The sequence below is a fragment of the Balaenoptera acutorostrata genome, chromosome 15 (assembly GCF_949987535.1).
Source record: "Balaenoptera acutorostrata chromosome 15, mBalAcu1.1, whole genome shotgun sequence".
Taxonomy (NCBI): domain Eukaryota; kingdom Metazoa; phylum Chordata; class Mammalia; order Artiodactyla; family Balaenopteridae; genus Balaenoptera; species Balaenoptera acutorostrata.
The window spans coordinates 62,690,987-62,703,283 of NC_080078.1; the positions used below are offsets into that span (position 1 = coordinate 62,690,987).

A 12,297-nucleotide genomic window follows, 5' to 3' on the forward strand; every position below is an offset into this window, starting at 1 on the left:
TGGTTCCTCTTTCTTCCTAGAGCTCTCTCCAATACATCAGCTGATCTTGTGGGATTATCTTTAAAATGTTATCTCAAGTCTGACTCCTTCTTACCTCCTTCCCCACTAGGTCCTTCATGTCTTGCCATGCTTCCTCAGGGTCATCCTGTTTCCACTTTTGCCCTGCAACAGCCAGCCATCCTTGTATTCGTCTGGCTGTCTCCCCGACCAGAATGGAAGCTCCATAAAGGCAAGGGCTTTGTTCCCTGCAGGATCCCCAGTGCCTAGGACTGTGCCTGCACAGAGCAGGGCTCAGTAAACACTTGCCAAGTGGCCATTTGACTGCTTCTCCCACTAGAATGTCAGTTCCTGAGGGCTGGGACTGTGTCCTGTTAACACACAGCCCCAGTGCCCAGCACACAGCAGGTGCTCAATAAAAACCCAGTGTACAGGTGGAGAAATTCAGGCCCAGAGGAAGGAAGGGATTTGTCCAAGGTCCTCCCCTAAGAGCAGCAGAGCCAGCACCGGTACCCAGCTCTCCTGCAGCCCCTCTGCCAGCCAAGCATCCCCCTCCTTTCCCTGTCCTGGAGCACACAAGAGCCCAGGCCCTTTGTTCACCGAGTCAACACAGTTTATTACTGAACTGCACCTTCACTTTCACACAGACTATTTCAAAGAGCTGGAACAAGTGTGGGGTGGGGGTTGGGGGAGGGACAGGTGCCCCTCAGGAGCCAGGACCCCCAGCTGGCTTCCCCGGACCAGGGCAGGGGAGGGAGCGTCAGGCCGTTCAATCTCCGGGCACCAGCTCTCCACGTGCACACGCACAGCAAGCCAGCAGCTCCTCACACATAAATACAGACACGCTTAACAAAAATAGTATATCATCTTCACAAGGAATAAAAATTAGTCTCAAATATGTACAGCAGAGAGCCCGGGGTGGGCAGGGCTAGGCCAGGACCCCCAGGGATGAGACAGGCCATGGGTGGAGCAGAGGAGAGAGGGAGGCCTGAAGAGCTCCCGGCCAGGCCACCCTGACCTTGGCAGCCCAGCTGCCCAGGCTGAACGGGGGTGGGGCACAAATCGTTCAGGCTAGGCAGGACTGGCCCCTCCAGCCAGCCCTACCTCCACCCCACGCACAAGGCTCTCTTTCCTGCCCTTCCTGCCTGAGGTAGGGAAGACCCCAGGGCTCCCACAGCTGTTCCCCGTGGCTCCCCCTCACCTCTGGGCGGAGGCCCCTGAACCCCATGGGCAGCAGCCCAAGGCCAAGGTGCCACAGGACGATCTCCTTGCAGGAAGCGAGGCAGCTGAGGCCATAAACAGCTCTGGGGCACCTATCTTGGGCCCAGTCGGTTCCTCAGTCATGGTCATGGGAGCCGGGGAAGGGGAAGGGAACTGGGGTGGTGCTCTACTGCAAGGGGCCACCCGAGCTTTGGCATGGGGTGCTTCCTGCAGCTACAGCTCCCCCATCCCAGGTGGGGCTGGCCTCTAGCCAGAGGCCTCTAGAGGACACTGGGATTGAGGGTAGGGACTTTGGCCAGGCCAAAGGTGGGGAGGGGGTCCTGGTCCTTGTTTCTTTATGCCAAGCAGCCTGAATCCCTAATTAGTCAGAAGTGGCCCCTAAGCTTGGAGGGTGGGGATAAATGGAAGGGGAGCCCAGGTCCGGGAGGAGGGAGAGACAGGAAATGATCAATTCTGAGGCCACACACATCAAAATGAAGGCAATCTAGTCTCTCTTTCTGGGGAAAAGGGTCAGAAAACTTTCCAGCTCCCTGGCAGGAAAGCATCCTCAGGGAGGCTAAGGGGGCAGGGGTTCCACCAATCAGGCAGGGCACTCCAGCCCCCAGTCACAATTCCCCCCAAACCTATCAGCTTCCACGGGGCAGATTCTGGGGAAATTTTGTGGGTTTTGAGGCCGGGAGAACTGAGGTGTCGGGGAAGGCGGCTTTCACAGAAGCATGGTAAATTCTAGAAAACTAACTGCGGGGGACCAGGTCTAGGCCCAACCCTGTGATGTGTGGGTGGCCGTGGGCTGCATGTAGTGGTTCTCCTGGTGGCGACGGTGGCTGGACGGAGGGTGTGGTGAGGGCAGGATAGGGGTGGCGGGTGAGCGGGTGGTCAGTGTCTGGTCATTTCCGACTGAAGAGCGAGCCCAGCAGAACCACGCCAGCCACAGTCATGCCCGTCAAGAACCAGCGGTTGAAGCGCTCCTGGCCCTTCCGGCTCTCGGCTGCTGCATTGTTCCCGTAGAGTTCCACGAAAGTGTCCTGCAGGGAGACAGAAGAGAAGGGAACATGCTGTTTGAGTCCTCAACAGTAATGTGGCTGGGACAAAGGGGGACCATCTGCATGCGATGGCCTTGGTGAAATGAAAAACTGTAGCCATCCATGCCCACTCTGGGCCAGATAAAGGGTTAAGGGCTGCCCTTCTTCCTGACCCTCGGTTGGGGATAACCAACCCATTTTATTGCTGAGAAAACAGGTGCAGAGTGGGGAAAGAGTTTTGTCCAAGGTCAGACAGCTAGGAAGTAGTACTTCAGAACCTGAGGTGGGAAAGAGATGGGCAGGGGCAGGGAACTGACAGGAGGTCAGGGCGCTGGAGCAGGGTGGAGAGGAGGGGAGAAGGGAGATGAGCGTGCAGGGGTGAGCGAGAGCTAGACCACGTGTGGTCTGGAAGCCTCGGAGGAGCCTGGAGTTGAGCCCAAGGGTGGTGCAGAACCACCAGGCCTCAGTCTTTCCACTGCTGCAACAGAGGGAGGGAGGGAGAGAAAAGAGCCAGGGCTCAATTCCCAGAGTGGTTCAGGAGCAGAGCAGATCTGGAGGGAGCCTCTGACCAGGGCAGGCTGATGGGTGGGCAGAGCAGGGCAGAGTAGAGAGGGTAACAACAGTGCAGGACTGGGATGGGGTCTATGAGGCCCTGTCCCCCACCCCAGGGGGCATGACCCTGGGCCCAGGAGGAGGTGAGCAACAGCCCTCTCCCTGAAGCTAGTCAGGAGGGAAGCACGTGATACCGGGAAGGAGGGGCAGCGGGTTAAATGACCCAGCCTGGGGTGGAGTCAGCCTGTGGCGCAGGGAGAGGGGAGCTTGGAGCACCCTTTAATGAGTGTGCTTCGCACCCGATTTGTCCTTTAATCCTCTCAGCAATGCTGTCTCTCCCCACTGACAGACCAGGAAGCCTGGCCTCTGAGCACTGAAGGACTTGATCAGGTCACCCAACTCTGTGGTGGAACCAGAATCCAAACCTGGTGCCTGGCGCCTAGAAATCAGTGTGCTTTGTGTGCCTAGGGAGGGAACAGGTCACTGGCTGGTTCCAGAGACTGTGTTCTTGCCTCTCCACCAAGAACTCACATCGTGGGCCCACACCTCTACCTGGGCCCGCCTGGTTGAGCCACCAGGCGGCTCCCTCAGACAGCGCCTGCCATTTCTGGTTGGCCCCAGGTCCCACCTGGCCAGTTTGCTCACTGTGATATCTGCTGGGCCCTACTTCTAGTCTTGATGACATCCCCTTAACTCCACGCCAAGAAGATTTTTTAAAACATAGGTCAGATCGTGGCACACCAACAGCTTTCCCTTGCACTTAGAAAGCCAGCGTCATGTCTGTTTATATCCCTGGTACCTGGCAGAGGGCCATGCGCACTGAGCTGCCACCTTGACTCAAAGAATCTGTAACATTTATTAAGCCATTAGGGAGGTAGCAGTGATGCATGAGCCAGAGCCCTTCCAGAAAGCTCACCATCTACAGGGGAAAAGGCATTGGGAGGGGAAGGCAGGCAGGTGGGGAAAACCCCACCATTCAGACCATGTCACTCCACCATCTCAAGCTCTCCAAGGCTCCCCATCACACACGGAATCAAGTCCTCACCACGGCCAGCAAGGTCCGGTAGGACCTGGCCCCTCCCCACTGCACACTGCATTCTAGTCGCACTGGCCTCCTTGCTGTTTCTTGTACATCCGCTGAGCTCGGGACCTGCTGCCCTTGCTGCCTGGAGCACTTGACCCCAGGCTCCCTCATTTCACTCCTAACTCTGCTCAAATGTGATCTCCTCAGAGACGCCTTCCCTGGCCACCCTGTCTAAAATGGTACCCACCACCCTGATCTCTCCTCTACCTATCCCCTTACCTTGCTTTATTTTCCTTCTCAGCACTTTTCAGAAGCAGAGCCTACCCTTGGTCTTTGTTTTGATTTGTCTCCTGCAGTAGTCATGGCTTGATGAGGCAGAGAGCCTGTCTTGTTTCTATATATCCAGAACAGTGTCTGGTACATAGTTGGTGCTCAATAAGTACATGAGTAGAACAAAGGTCTTACATGTCTTCTAAGTGCCAGACATTGTCATCCCACTTCACCTTCATCAGAATCCCCAGATGTAGCGATCTGAGCCCCATTTCACAGGTGAAACAACTGAGGTTTAGAGTCGGAAAGACCTTGCCTGGGGTCACCCAGCTAACAGGTGGCAGAGCTAGGATCAAAACCCAGGACTGCCTGGCCCCAACCCAAGTGCTGCTACAGCAGGACACTTCCCCTATGTGGGGGGCTGCGGTGGAGGTGGAGCACTGGGTCTGGGGAGAGAAGGGCAGGGGTGGCAGTGGCAGCCGCCAGCGTCCTTACTCTTCGGCCTTCATCCTGGTTAGCCTCCATGGGTGTTGGCAGACCAGAAAATTCTTACAGGAATTAAAATTTTTCTGGTCCCAAGTGAAGTAGGCCCAGGTGAAGTCACAAAAAAGATTGATGTGATGAGGGAGAGTCCCGGGCTGTGGGGAGCATGGGAGAGGGAGGCCATGGCCAGAAGGCTCTGGGTTATCCCAAGGGGCCAAATGTCCCACAAGAAACCAGGGACATTGGGTTGCAGCCAAAGCGGGAGAGGCCTGGCTCCCTCGATGGGAACTTTCCTGAAGTAGAGGGCTGGCAGCCACAGGAAATTTTCGGCTCTGAGGCTGAGCTGGAGTAAACAGGCCCTGCCCCTGCAAGGCACAAAGCACTCACTGTCCAGGAACAGTTATTCTAGGGTGGCGGGAACATTCTCCTGTCGGTGCCACGGAGACAAGGCTCTGATATGCCCACCCCCCCCACCCCCCCGCCCCATGCATTCGCGGTTGGACAACCTTCATCTCCATTTCAGAAGTTCCTTCTCCTAGGGAGGGGGGAGAGAGGATTCTGGGATTGCTTTTGCAGAGAGAGCAAGAGGAAAACGGGGCGTGCTGTTCCAGGGCGGGTGCCGGGGAGGCAGTGGTGTGGGTATATTTAGCCCACGGTTCACACGACACACTTGGAAACAAACACAGCCATTTTCTCAGCGGGCGCCTGCTCTGGATAAATAAACAGGATTGCGGAGCTGCCCTGGTCTGGAAAAGCAGAGATAAGCCCCCACTGCTGCGAGCCAGAGCTGGTGTGGTGGACAGGGCGTCAGACGTAAGAGTGGGCTGTAGAGAGGTCTCTGATGTCACAGAGGCTTTCAGGAGACCCATCCTCAGCGTGGGTTAGGGCAAAAGTGGGGCAAGTTTCTCTCTGTAGCTGTGACCACTACCATGGGATCCATGAGGGGTTTTCAGGACCACTGGGGACAGGCAGTGGCTAATGACCTCCATGGGAGAACCGTGGACTCCTAGGCTGGCAGACCCCCAAGTCAACAAGGCCAACCCATTCGCGCACTCTACAGTTTCAAACAGCCTGTTTGTGGTAGAGCTTGGACTCAACCCTCTAGCATCGGGGCCCTTCAGAGTGGCGAGACAAGAACCAGGGTCCCCAGGAGAAGCTAAGGCGGGGGCCACTTTCAAGGTCCTCCCTCCAACAGTCCTGGCCACATGCGTGGAATGGCCCAGCCCCACACTCCAGAGCGTTTCATGCCCCTGTGCCTTTGCCAGCACTGTGTCCTCTAACTGGTCACCCTCCCCACACCTCCCTTCGTCAGTCAGCCAACCCTACTCAGCTTTCACGACTCCACTTTGGAGTCCTGTCTTCCGAGAAGATGTCCCTATTTATCCCTCCTTCAACTCCACGAGGAATGTCTCCTTTGTGCTCCCAGAGTTTTCGGACCTTCGTTCACACCGTTAACTACTGAGTGCCTACCGTGCTCCGGGCCCAGTACTGGAGACACAGCAGTGGACAAGACAAATAAGGTTCCCACTTTCACGGAGCTTACGTTCTAGTCCATGCATTCTCCATCGGTGGGGGGCGGGGGGCATAGCACAGAAAGGGATCACAGTACAGCTGTGGTATTCAGAGTCACGGCAGGGCAATTAGGACAAACATGTCTAAAAGGACTCCTTCGTGGGAAGTGGTGAAGAGAGAAAAAGGTTGAGAAACACTGTCCTAGTGGGAAGCAGAGAGAATAAGAAGCAAGACAATTTCAGATATGATGAGGTTTTGAAGACAGTAAGTCCTGGGCAGGTGATAAAGAATACCAGGGGACTGATGTAGGTGGAGTGGCCAGAAAAGGCCTCTCTGGGCAAGTGAGGTTTAAACTGAGACCTGAATGACTAGGTGGCAGTGGCCAAGGGAGGATTAAAAATCTTGGGTGAAAAAGAGCATGTTCCACCAGAAGCAACAAGTGCAAAGGCCCTGAGGCAGGAAGGAGAGGCAGGGGCGTCCCTAGGTTGAGGCCCTCTGTATGTCGGTCTCGCCCATCAGTCTGGGGGCTCAGTGAAGGCAGGGACCAAGGACCCATGTCTGAAGCCAGGGGTCCATCCAGACAGGCACAGACTGGCTTCAGCTAGATCTCTGTCCAGAGACAGCCAACTGCACAATGCAGGTTATCCTGCGGCCCCCTGCAACCCTGGAGAAGTCAGGAGAAAGGCTGGAACAGCAGTGCCCCTGGGGCAGTGGCCCAAGTGCCAGCGGACTACCCGCCCTGCCAGGGGCTGGAGCGCAGTTCCTGCTTGAATCCAGTCAGTCCTCTACTCCCCACCCTCCTCCTCTCTCACCTCCCACGTCTCCATGCTTCTTCCTAGCAGTGTGACTTTGAGCAGGTTACTTCAATTCTCCAGCCCATAGTGTCCTCACTTTTTAAATAACAATAAAATATCTGTTATTATGACAGCTGACCTTTATCACACAGCTGAATGTTTTAGCTGTGCCAGGGACTGAGCTAAAGCACTTTACTCCAAGGAGGCCATACTCCCTGCACAATCACAATCACATTCACTTGAGTGATTGTTTATTGTCCTGTCTCCCCCACTAGACTGCGTGTAGTTTTTGTCACTTGTACCTCAAGAACCTGGTGCTATACCTGGAACATAGCAGGTGCCGTTCTAAATGAACCTATTTGAGATGAACAAATGAATGACTACTTTCAGTTAATCCTCAGAACATTTATCAGAGCCTCATTCTACAGACGTGAAGATGGAGGCTTCAGCGTTTTCCCACAAGCTCTATCTAGGAAGTGGTAGGACTGGGATTTGATGGCTTCCTGCTCATTCTGATGTCCAATCCTGCCATCTTGGGTCCCTGCTGTCTCCACCCACAGAGAACTAGCCTCTTCAGTGGCGGCAGCAGTGGCTGACTTTTCCCGAGCACTTACCTTGCAAGACACTCTTCTTGGCCCTTTCTGTGGATTAGTTTACTTAACTGTCTCTACGCTCTGTCAGCCAGTGGCTACTACTGTTAACCCAGCATACAGCTGATGGACCCGAGGCCCACAGATGATGTGTGACTTGCCCAAGGTCACACAGTGACCTGGTGACATGGCTGGGTTGCCTGCACCAACCATCTGGCTCCAGTGCCTTTGCTCCTAACCTCTACACAGCACTCTGCTCACTTTCAGAAGGATAATTCGCCTCAAGGCCCCATCATGGGCCAGGTGCATGCACTTCTGTTACTGAAGGAGGTCCTCACTCTAAGCCCAGGTAAGCCGAGGCTCAGAGATACTGAGAGACCTGTCCCAAGTGGATAAGTAGAGAAGCCAGTTCATATTCTGGGCCAAGCCTATAGCCCTGAGTCCCTCTAGGAGGAGGAAGGTGGCCTGAGGCCACCAGCTGAATGAATGAGTTCTGGCCCCTAGCCAGCTGAGGGGAACTGGGTGCCACAGGAAAAGGATGTGACGAAGGCGAGGAGAGAAAGTGAAACCCTTCCGTCCTGGCTTCAGTGGAGAACAAGCACCTCTGCCAGACGGGCCCTTCCTTCCTTTAGGGTGACTCTGGAGGGCCCAGGCCCACTGCTTCCTTCCTGCTTGGTTATTTCAGGAAAGAGGTAGGTGGAGAAGAGGAAGGGGCTCCTAGCAGCCCAGGGAAAGTGCCAGGGACGTCAACACTGTACCTTACCCGGCCTCACCACAGCCCTGCAGGGGCAGGCTGTGAGTCACTTTCTGCTCCTGGCCTCAGTTTCCCTGGGGGAGAGGCTGAAAAATGCCGGCTGAATAGACAAATGAGGCCTTGCTAGGAGATCCCAAGGAGATGGCAGGAAGGTGGGTGGTGGGGCAAACGAAGAGGTCTTATCACTCTCTTGGCAGGGAGCAGCAGGCGGAGACTCGGAAGAAGTGAGGTTTGTGGTTGGAATCCACTTCCCTTGGCTTTCTTGGGGGAGCTGTTGGCCTCAGCAATGTGAGAGGAACACAGCCTCTTTCCTCTACCCTGGGGAACACGGGCCTGGATGTGGGCAACTCAGAGAGGCGGCTCAGTGGGGCAGGGCAAAGACATGGGTTGCCAGATTGCTGGGCTGACACCTCAGTCTAGCCAGCCCAGCTGTGGGCGGCACAGCAGGCTGCTCTACTTCTGAGCCTTAGTTTCTCCTGCTTTGACCTCACAAGGCAGTGCTGGTGAGACCAGGGGATGAAAGCACTTGGTAAAGCAAGGTGACCTTGGTGTTACTGGCTGAGGAGGGTGGCATGGGGGGCCCAAGCCATCCGGGCTGTAGGTAATATTTGGAGCATCCTCACAGCAAACTTCGTGTCAATCTTTCTCTAAGTCTGCCCCTGTCAGCTGCCAGCCTCTCCTCCCCCGCCTCCTCCCCCACCATTAGTTCTAAGAAGCTAAGCCTGACAGATGTGCTTACTTCTCAGAAAAGGAAGTGGTTGTGCCGGGAGGAGATAACACCTCCGCTGGGGAATTGAGAAAGCTATCGCGCCCAGCAGTGCGAGCGTGGGCTCTCCACCTCCTCAACTCAGAAGTAGAGTGCCAGTCTTGGAGGCAGAGAGAGATAATTCAGAAAAGCATTTACTGGGGGCACAGATGCTCATTTTGGGGCTCTCGACCACCTTCCCAGGGAGTGATGGCTGCTCTTTACCAAGCACTTACCATGCACCAGGCATGGTGCTAAGAGCTTCGTCATGTATGCAAATTCACTTAATCCTCATAATAACCCCATGAAGTAAGTGCTATCATTACTCTCCATGTTACAGATGAGGAAACAGGCACGGAGAGGTCAAATGACCTCCCAAGGCCATACAGTTATAAATCGCAGAGTATGGGTTTGAATTCAGGCAGTCTGGCTCCAGAGCTCAAATGCTTAATGGCTCCTGGGCAGCTGCTATCTGTTCATAAGCATTCATTCCCTGGCAGTCTGAGAACTCCCCTCATCTCAATCCTCTCTCATCTCATCCTTGGTAACTAACTCCCTATTCTTTCATGAGTAGATGGTCACAGCCTTTCATTCCTCTCCCAGTGTCCAGGGTGAGAAGGACCAAGGCTCACCCTTGAAACAGAGTCAGAGACTCAAAAGTGACCTTACAAGATACCCATCCAACCTTCCATGTGATGCTCAAGCTCACCCCTAACTCATCCTCACTTCCCAGATGAGGTTCAGAAAGGTGGAGTGCAAATCTACAGATTCAGTGCAATCTCTATCAAAATACTAATGGCATTTTTCACAGAACAAGAACAAATAATCATAAAATTTGTATGGAAACACAAAAGACCCCCAATAGCCAAAACAATCTTGAGAAAAAAGAACAAAGCTGGAGGTATCATTCTCCCTGATTTCAAACTATATTACAAAGCTACAGTAATCAAAACAGTATGGTACCAACACAGAAACAGACACATAGATCAATGGAACAGAGAGACCAGAAATGAACCCACACTTATATGGGCAATTAATCTATGACAAAGGAGGCAAGAAGATACAACAGGGAAAGACAGCCTCTGCAACAAATGTCACTGGGAAAACTGGACAACTACATACAAAAGAGTCAAACTGGATGATTTTCTCACACCATGCACAAAAATAAATTCAAAATGGATTAAAGACTTAAATGTAAGACCTGAAACCATAAAACTCCTAGAAGAAAACATAGGTGGTATGTTCTTTGATTTGTAATGTTTTTTGGATATGTCCCCTGAGGCAAGGGAAACAAAAGCAAAAATAAACAAATGGGAGTACATTAAACTAAAAAGCTTTTGCATGGTGAAGGAAACTATCAACAAAACTAAAAGGTCACCTATTGAATGGGAGACGATATCTGCAAATGATATAGCCGATAATCAGTTAATATCCAAAATATACAAAGAATTCATACAACTCAAAAAAACAAATAACCAGATTACAAAATGGGCAGAGGATCTGAATAGACATTTTTCCAAGGAAGACATACAGATGGCCAACAGGCACATGAAAAGATGCTCAACATCACAAAACATTGGGAAATGCAAACCAAAACCACAATGAGATATCACTTCACACCTGTCAGAATGGTTATTATCGAAAAGGCAACAAATAACAACTGTTGGTGGGGACGTGGAGAAAAGGGAACCCTCATGCACTGCTGGTGGGAATGTAAACTGGTGCAGCCACTATGGAAAACAGTATGGAGATTCCTTAGAAAATTAAAACTAGAACTACCATATGATCCAGCAATACCACTCCCTGCGTATTTATCTGAAGAAAACAAAAACACTAATTAGAAAAGATATATGCACCCGTATGTTCACTGCAGCATTATTTGCAATAGCCAAGATATGGAAGCAACCGAAGTGCCCATTAACAGATGAATGGATAAAGAAGATGATACACACACACACACACGCAACAGAATATTAGCCATAAAAAAGAATGAAGTCTTGCCATTTGTGACAACATGGAGGGACCTAGAGGGTATTATGCTTAGTGAAATAAGTCAGAGAAAGGCAAATTCTATATGATTTCACTTATATGTGGAATCTCAATCAAAACAAAACAAATGAACAAACATAACAAAACATAAACAGAGTTATAGATACAGAGAACAGGCGTCTGACAGAGGGGAGGGGGCTCGGGGGAGGAAAGAAATAGGTGAGGGAGATTAAGAGATATAAACTTCCAGTTGCAAAATAAATGAGTCTCGGGTATGAAATGTACAGCGGTGCTCGCTTCGGCAGCACATATACTAAAATTGGAACGAAATGTACAGCGTGGGGAATATAGTCAGTAACTATGTAGTATCTTTGTATGGTGACTTATCTTAACTAGACTTACTGTGGTGATCAGTTTGAATTGTATAGAAATACCGAATCACTTCGTTGTATAGCAGGAACTAATATAGCATTGTAGGTCAATTATACTTAAAAAACAAACAAACAAACTCATAGAAAAAGAGATCAGATTTGTGGTTACCAGAGGCAGGGGCCGGGGGGAGGTGAGGGGAGGGGTAAGGAAGAAGGTGGTCAAAAGGTACCAACTTCCAATTATAAGATAAATTAGTACTAGGGATGTAATGTACAACATGATAAATGTAATTAACACTGCTGTATGTTATATATTAAAGTTTTTAAGAGAATAAATCCTAAGAGTTCTCATCATAAGAAAAAAATTTTTTTTCTATTTGATTTTGTACCTATACGAGATGACACATGTTCACTAAACTTACTGTGGTAATCACTTTATGATGTATGTAAATCAAATCTTTATGCTATAAACCCTTTTAAACTTATACAGTACTGTATGTCAAATATATTTCAATAAAACTGAAAGGAAAAAAACAAAAAGAAAGGTGAAGCATCCAGATCCAGATGAGTTAGGGGTGAGCTTGAGCATCACATGGAAGGTTGGATGGGTATCTTGTATAGTAGGTCTGTTTCACTCCAGATGGTCCATACTCAAGGAGTATCTCCAGGGCATTCTCTGCTTACACACTTGTGAGAAGGGGCTCCTTCCCTCCTGTGTGGAGCATTTCATCTTTGGACAGCTCTTTTGGAAAAGTTTTCCCTTTGATCAGCTCTCCTGGAAAACTTTTGCCTCTTTCCCTCTACCTCCCGCCATGGCTGGGCCTTAGTTCTGGTTCTCTCTCTGCTGCTCTCCTCCAACTCTGTCCCAAGGGTTACCCAAGAAGGCAACATGAGCTGGCAGAGGAAGCTATGCCAGCCTTGCCCTGGACCAGGTCCTGCTGCTCTCTGAGTATCAGCTTCCTCATTTGTAAAA

At 51.4% G+C, this 12,297-nt stretch overlaps 1 protein-coding gene across 5 annotated transcripts in view; it reads right to left on the reverse strand.

Moving 5' to 3' along the window:
• Positions 1–573: 573 nt before the first annotated feature.
• BCL2L1 (BCL2 like 1) overlaps positions 574–12,297 on the reverse strand; it is a 52,593-nt gene continuing 40,869 nt past the window's right edge. For 4 of the 5 annotated variants that reach the window (XM_057529802.1, XM_007193317.3, XM_007193316.3 and 1 more), the window contains exon 3: positions 576–2,243. In XM_057529802.1, coding sequence (XP_057385785.1) covers positions 2,106–2,243 — 138 coding nt within the window. In that variant the 3' untranslated portion in view covers positions 576–2,105. Of the gene's footprint in view, positions 2,244–12,297 lie in introns of all 5 variants that reach the window. The other variant, XM_007193318.3, reaches the window with a different exon arrangement.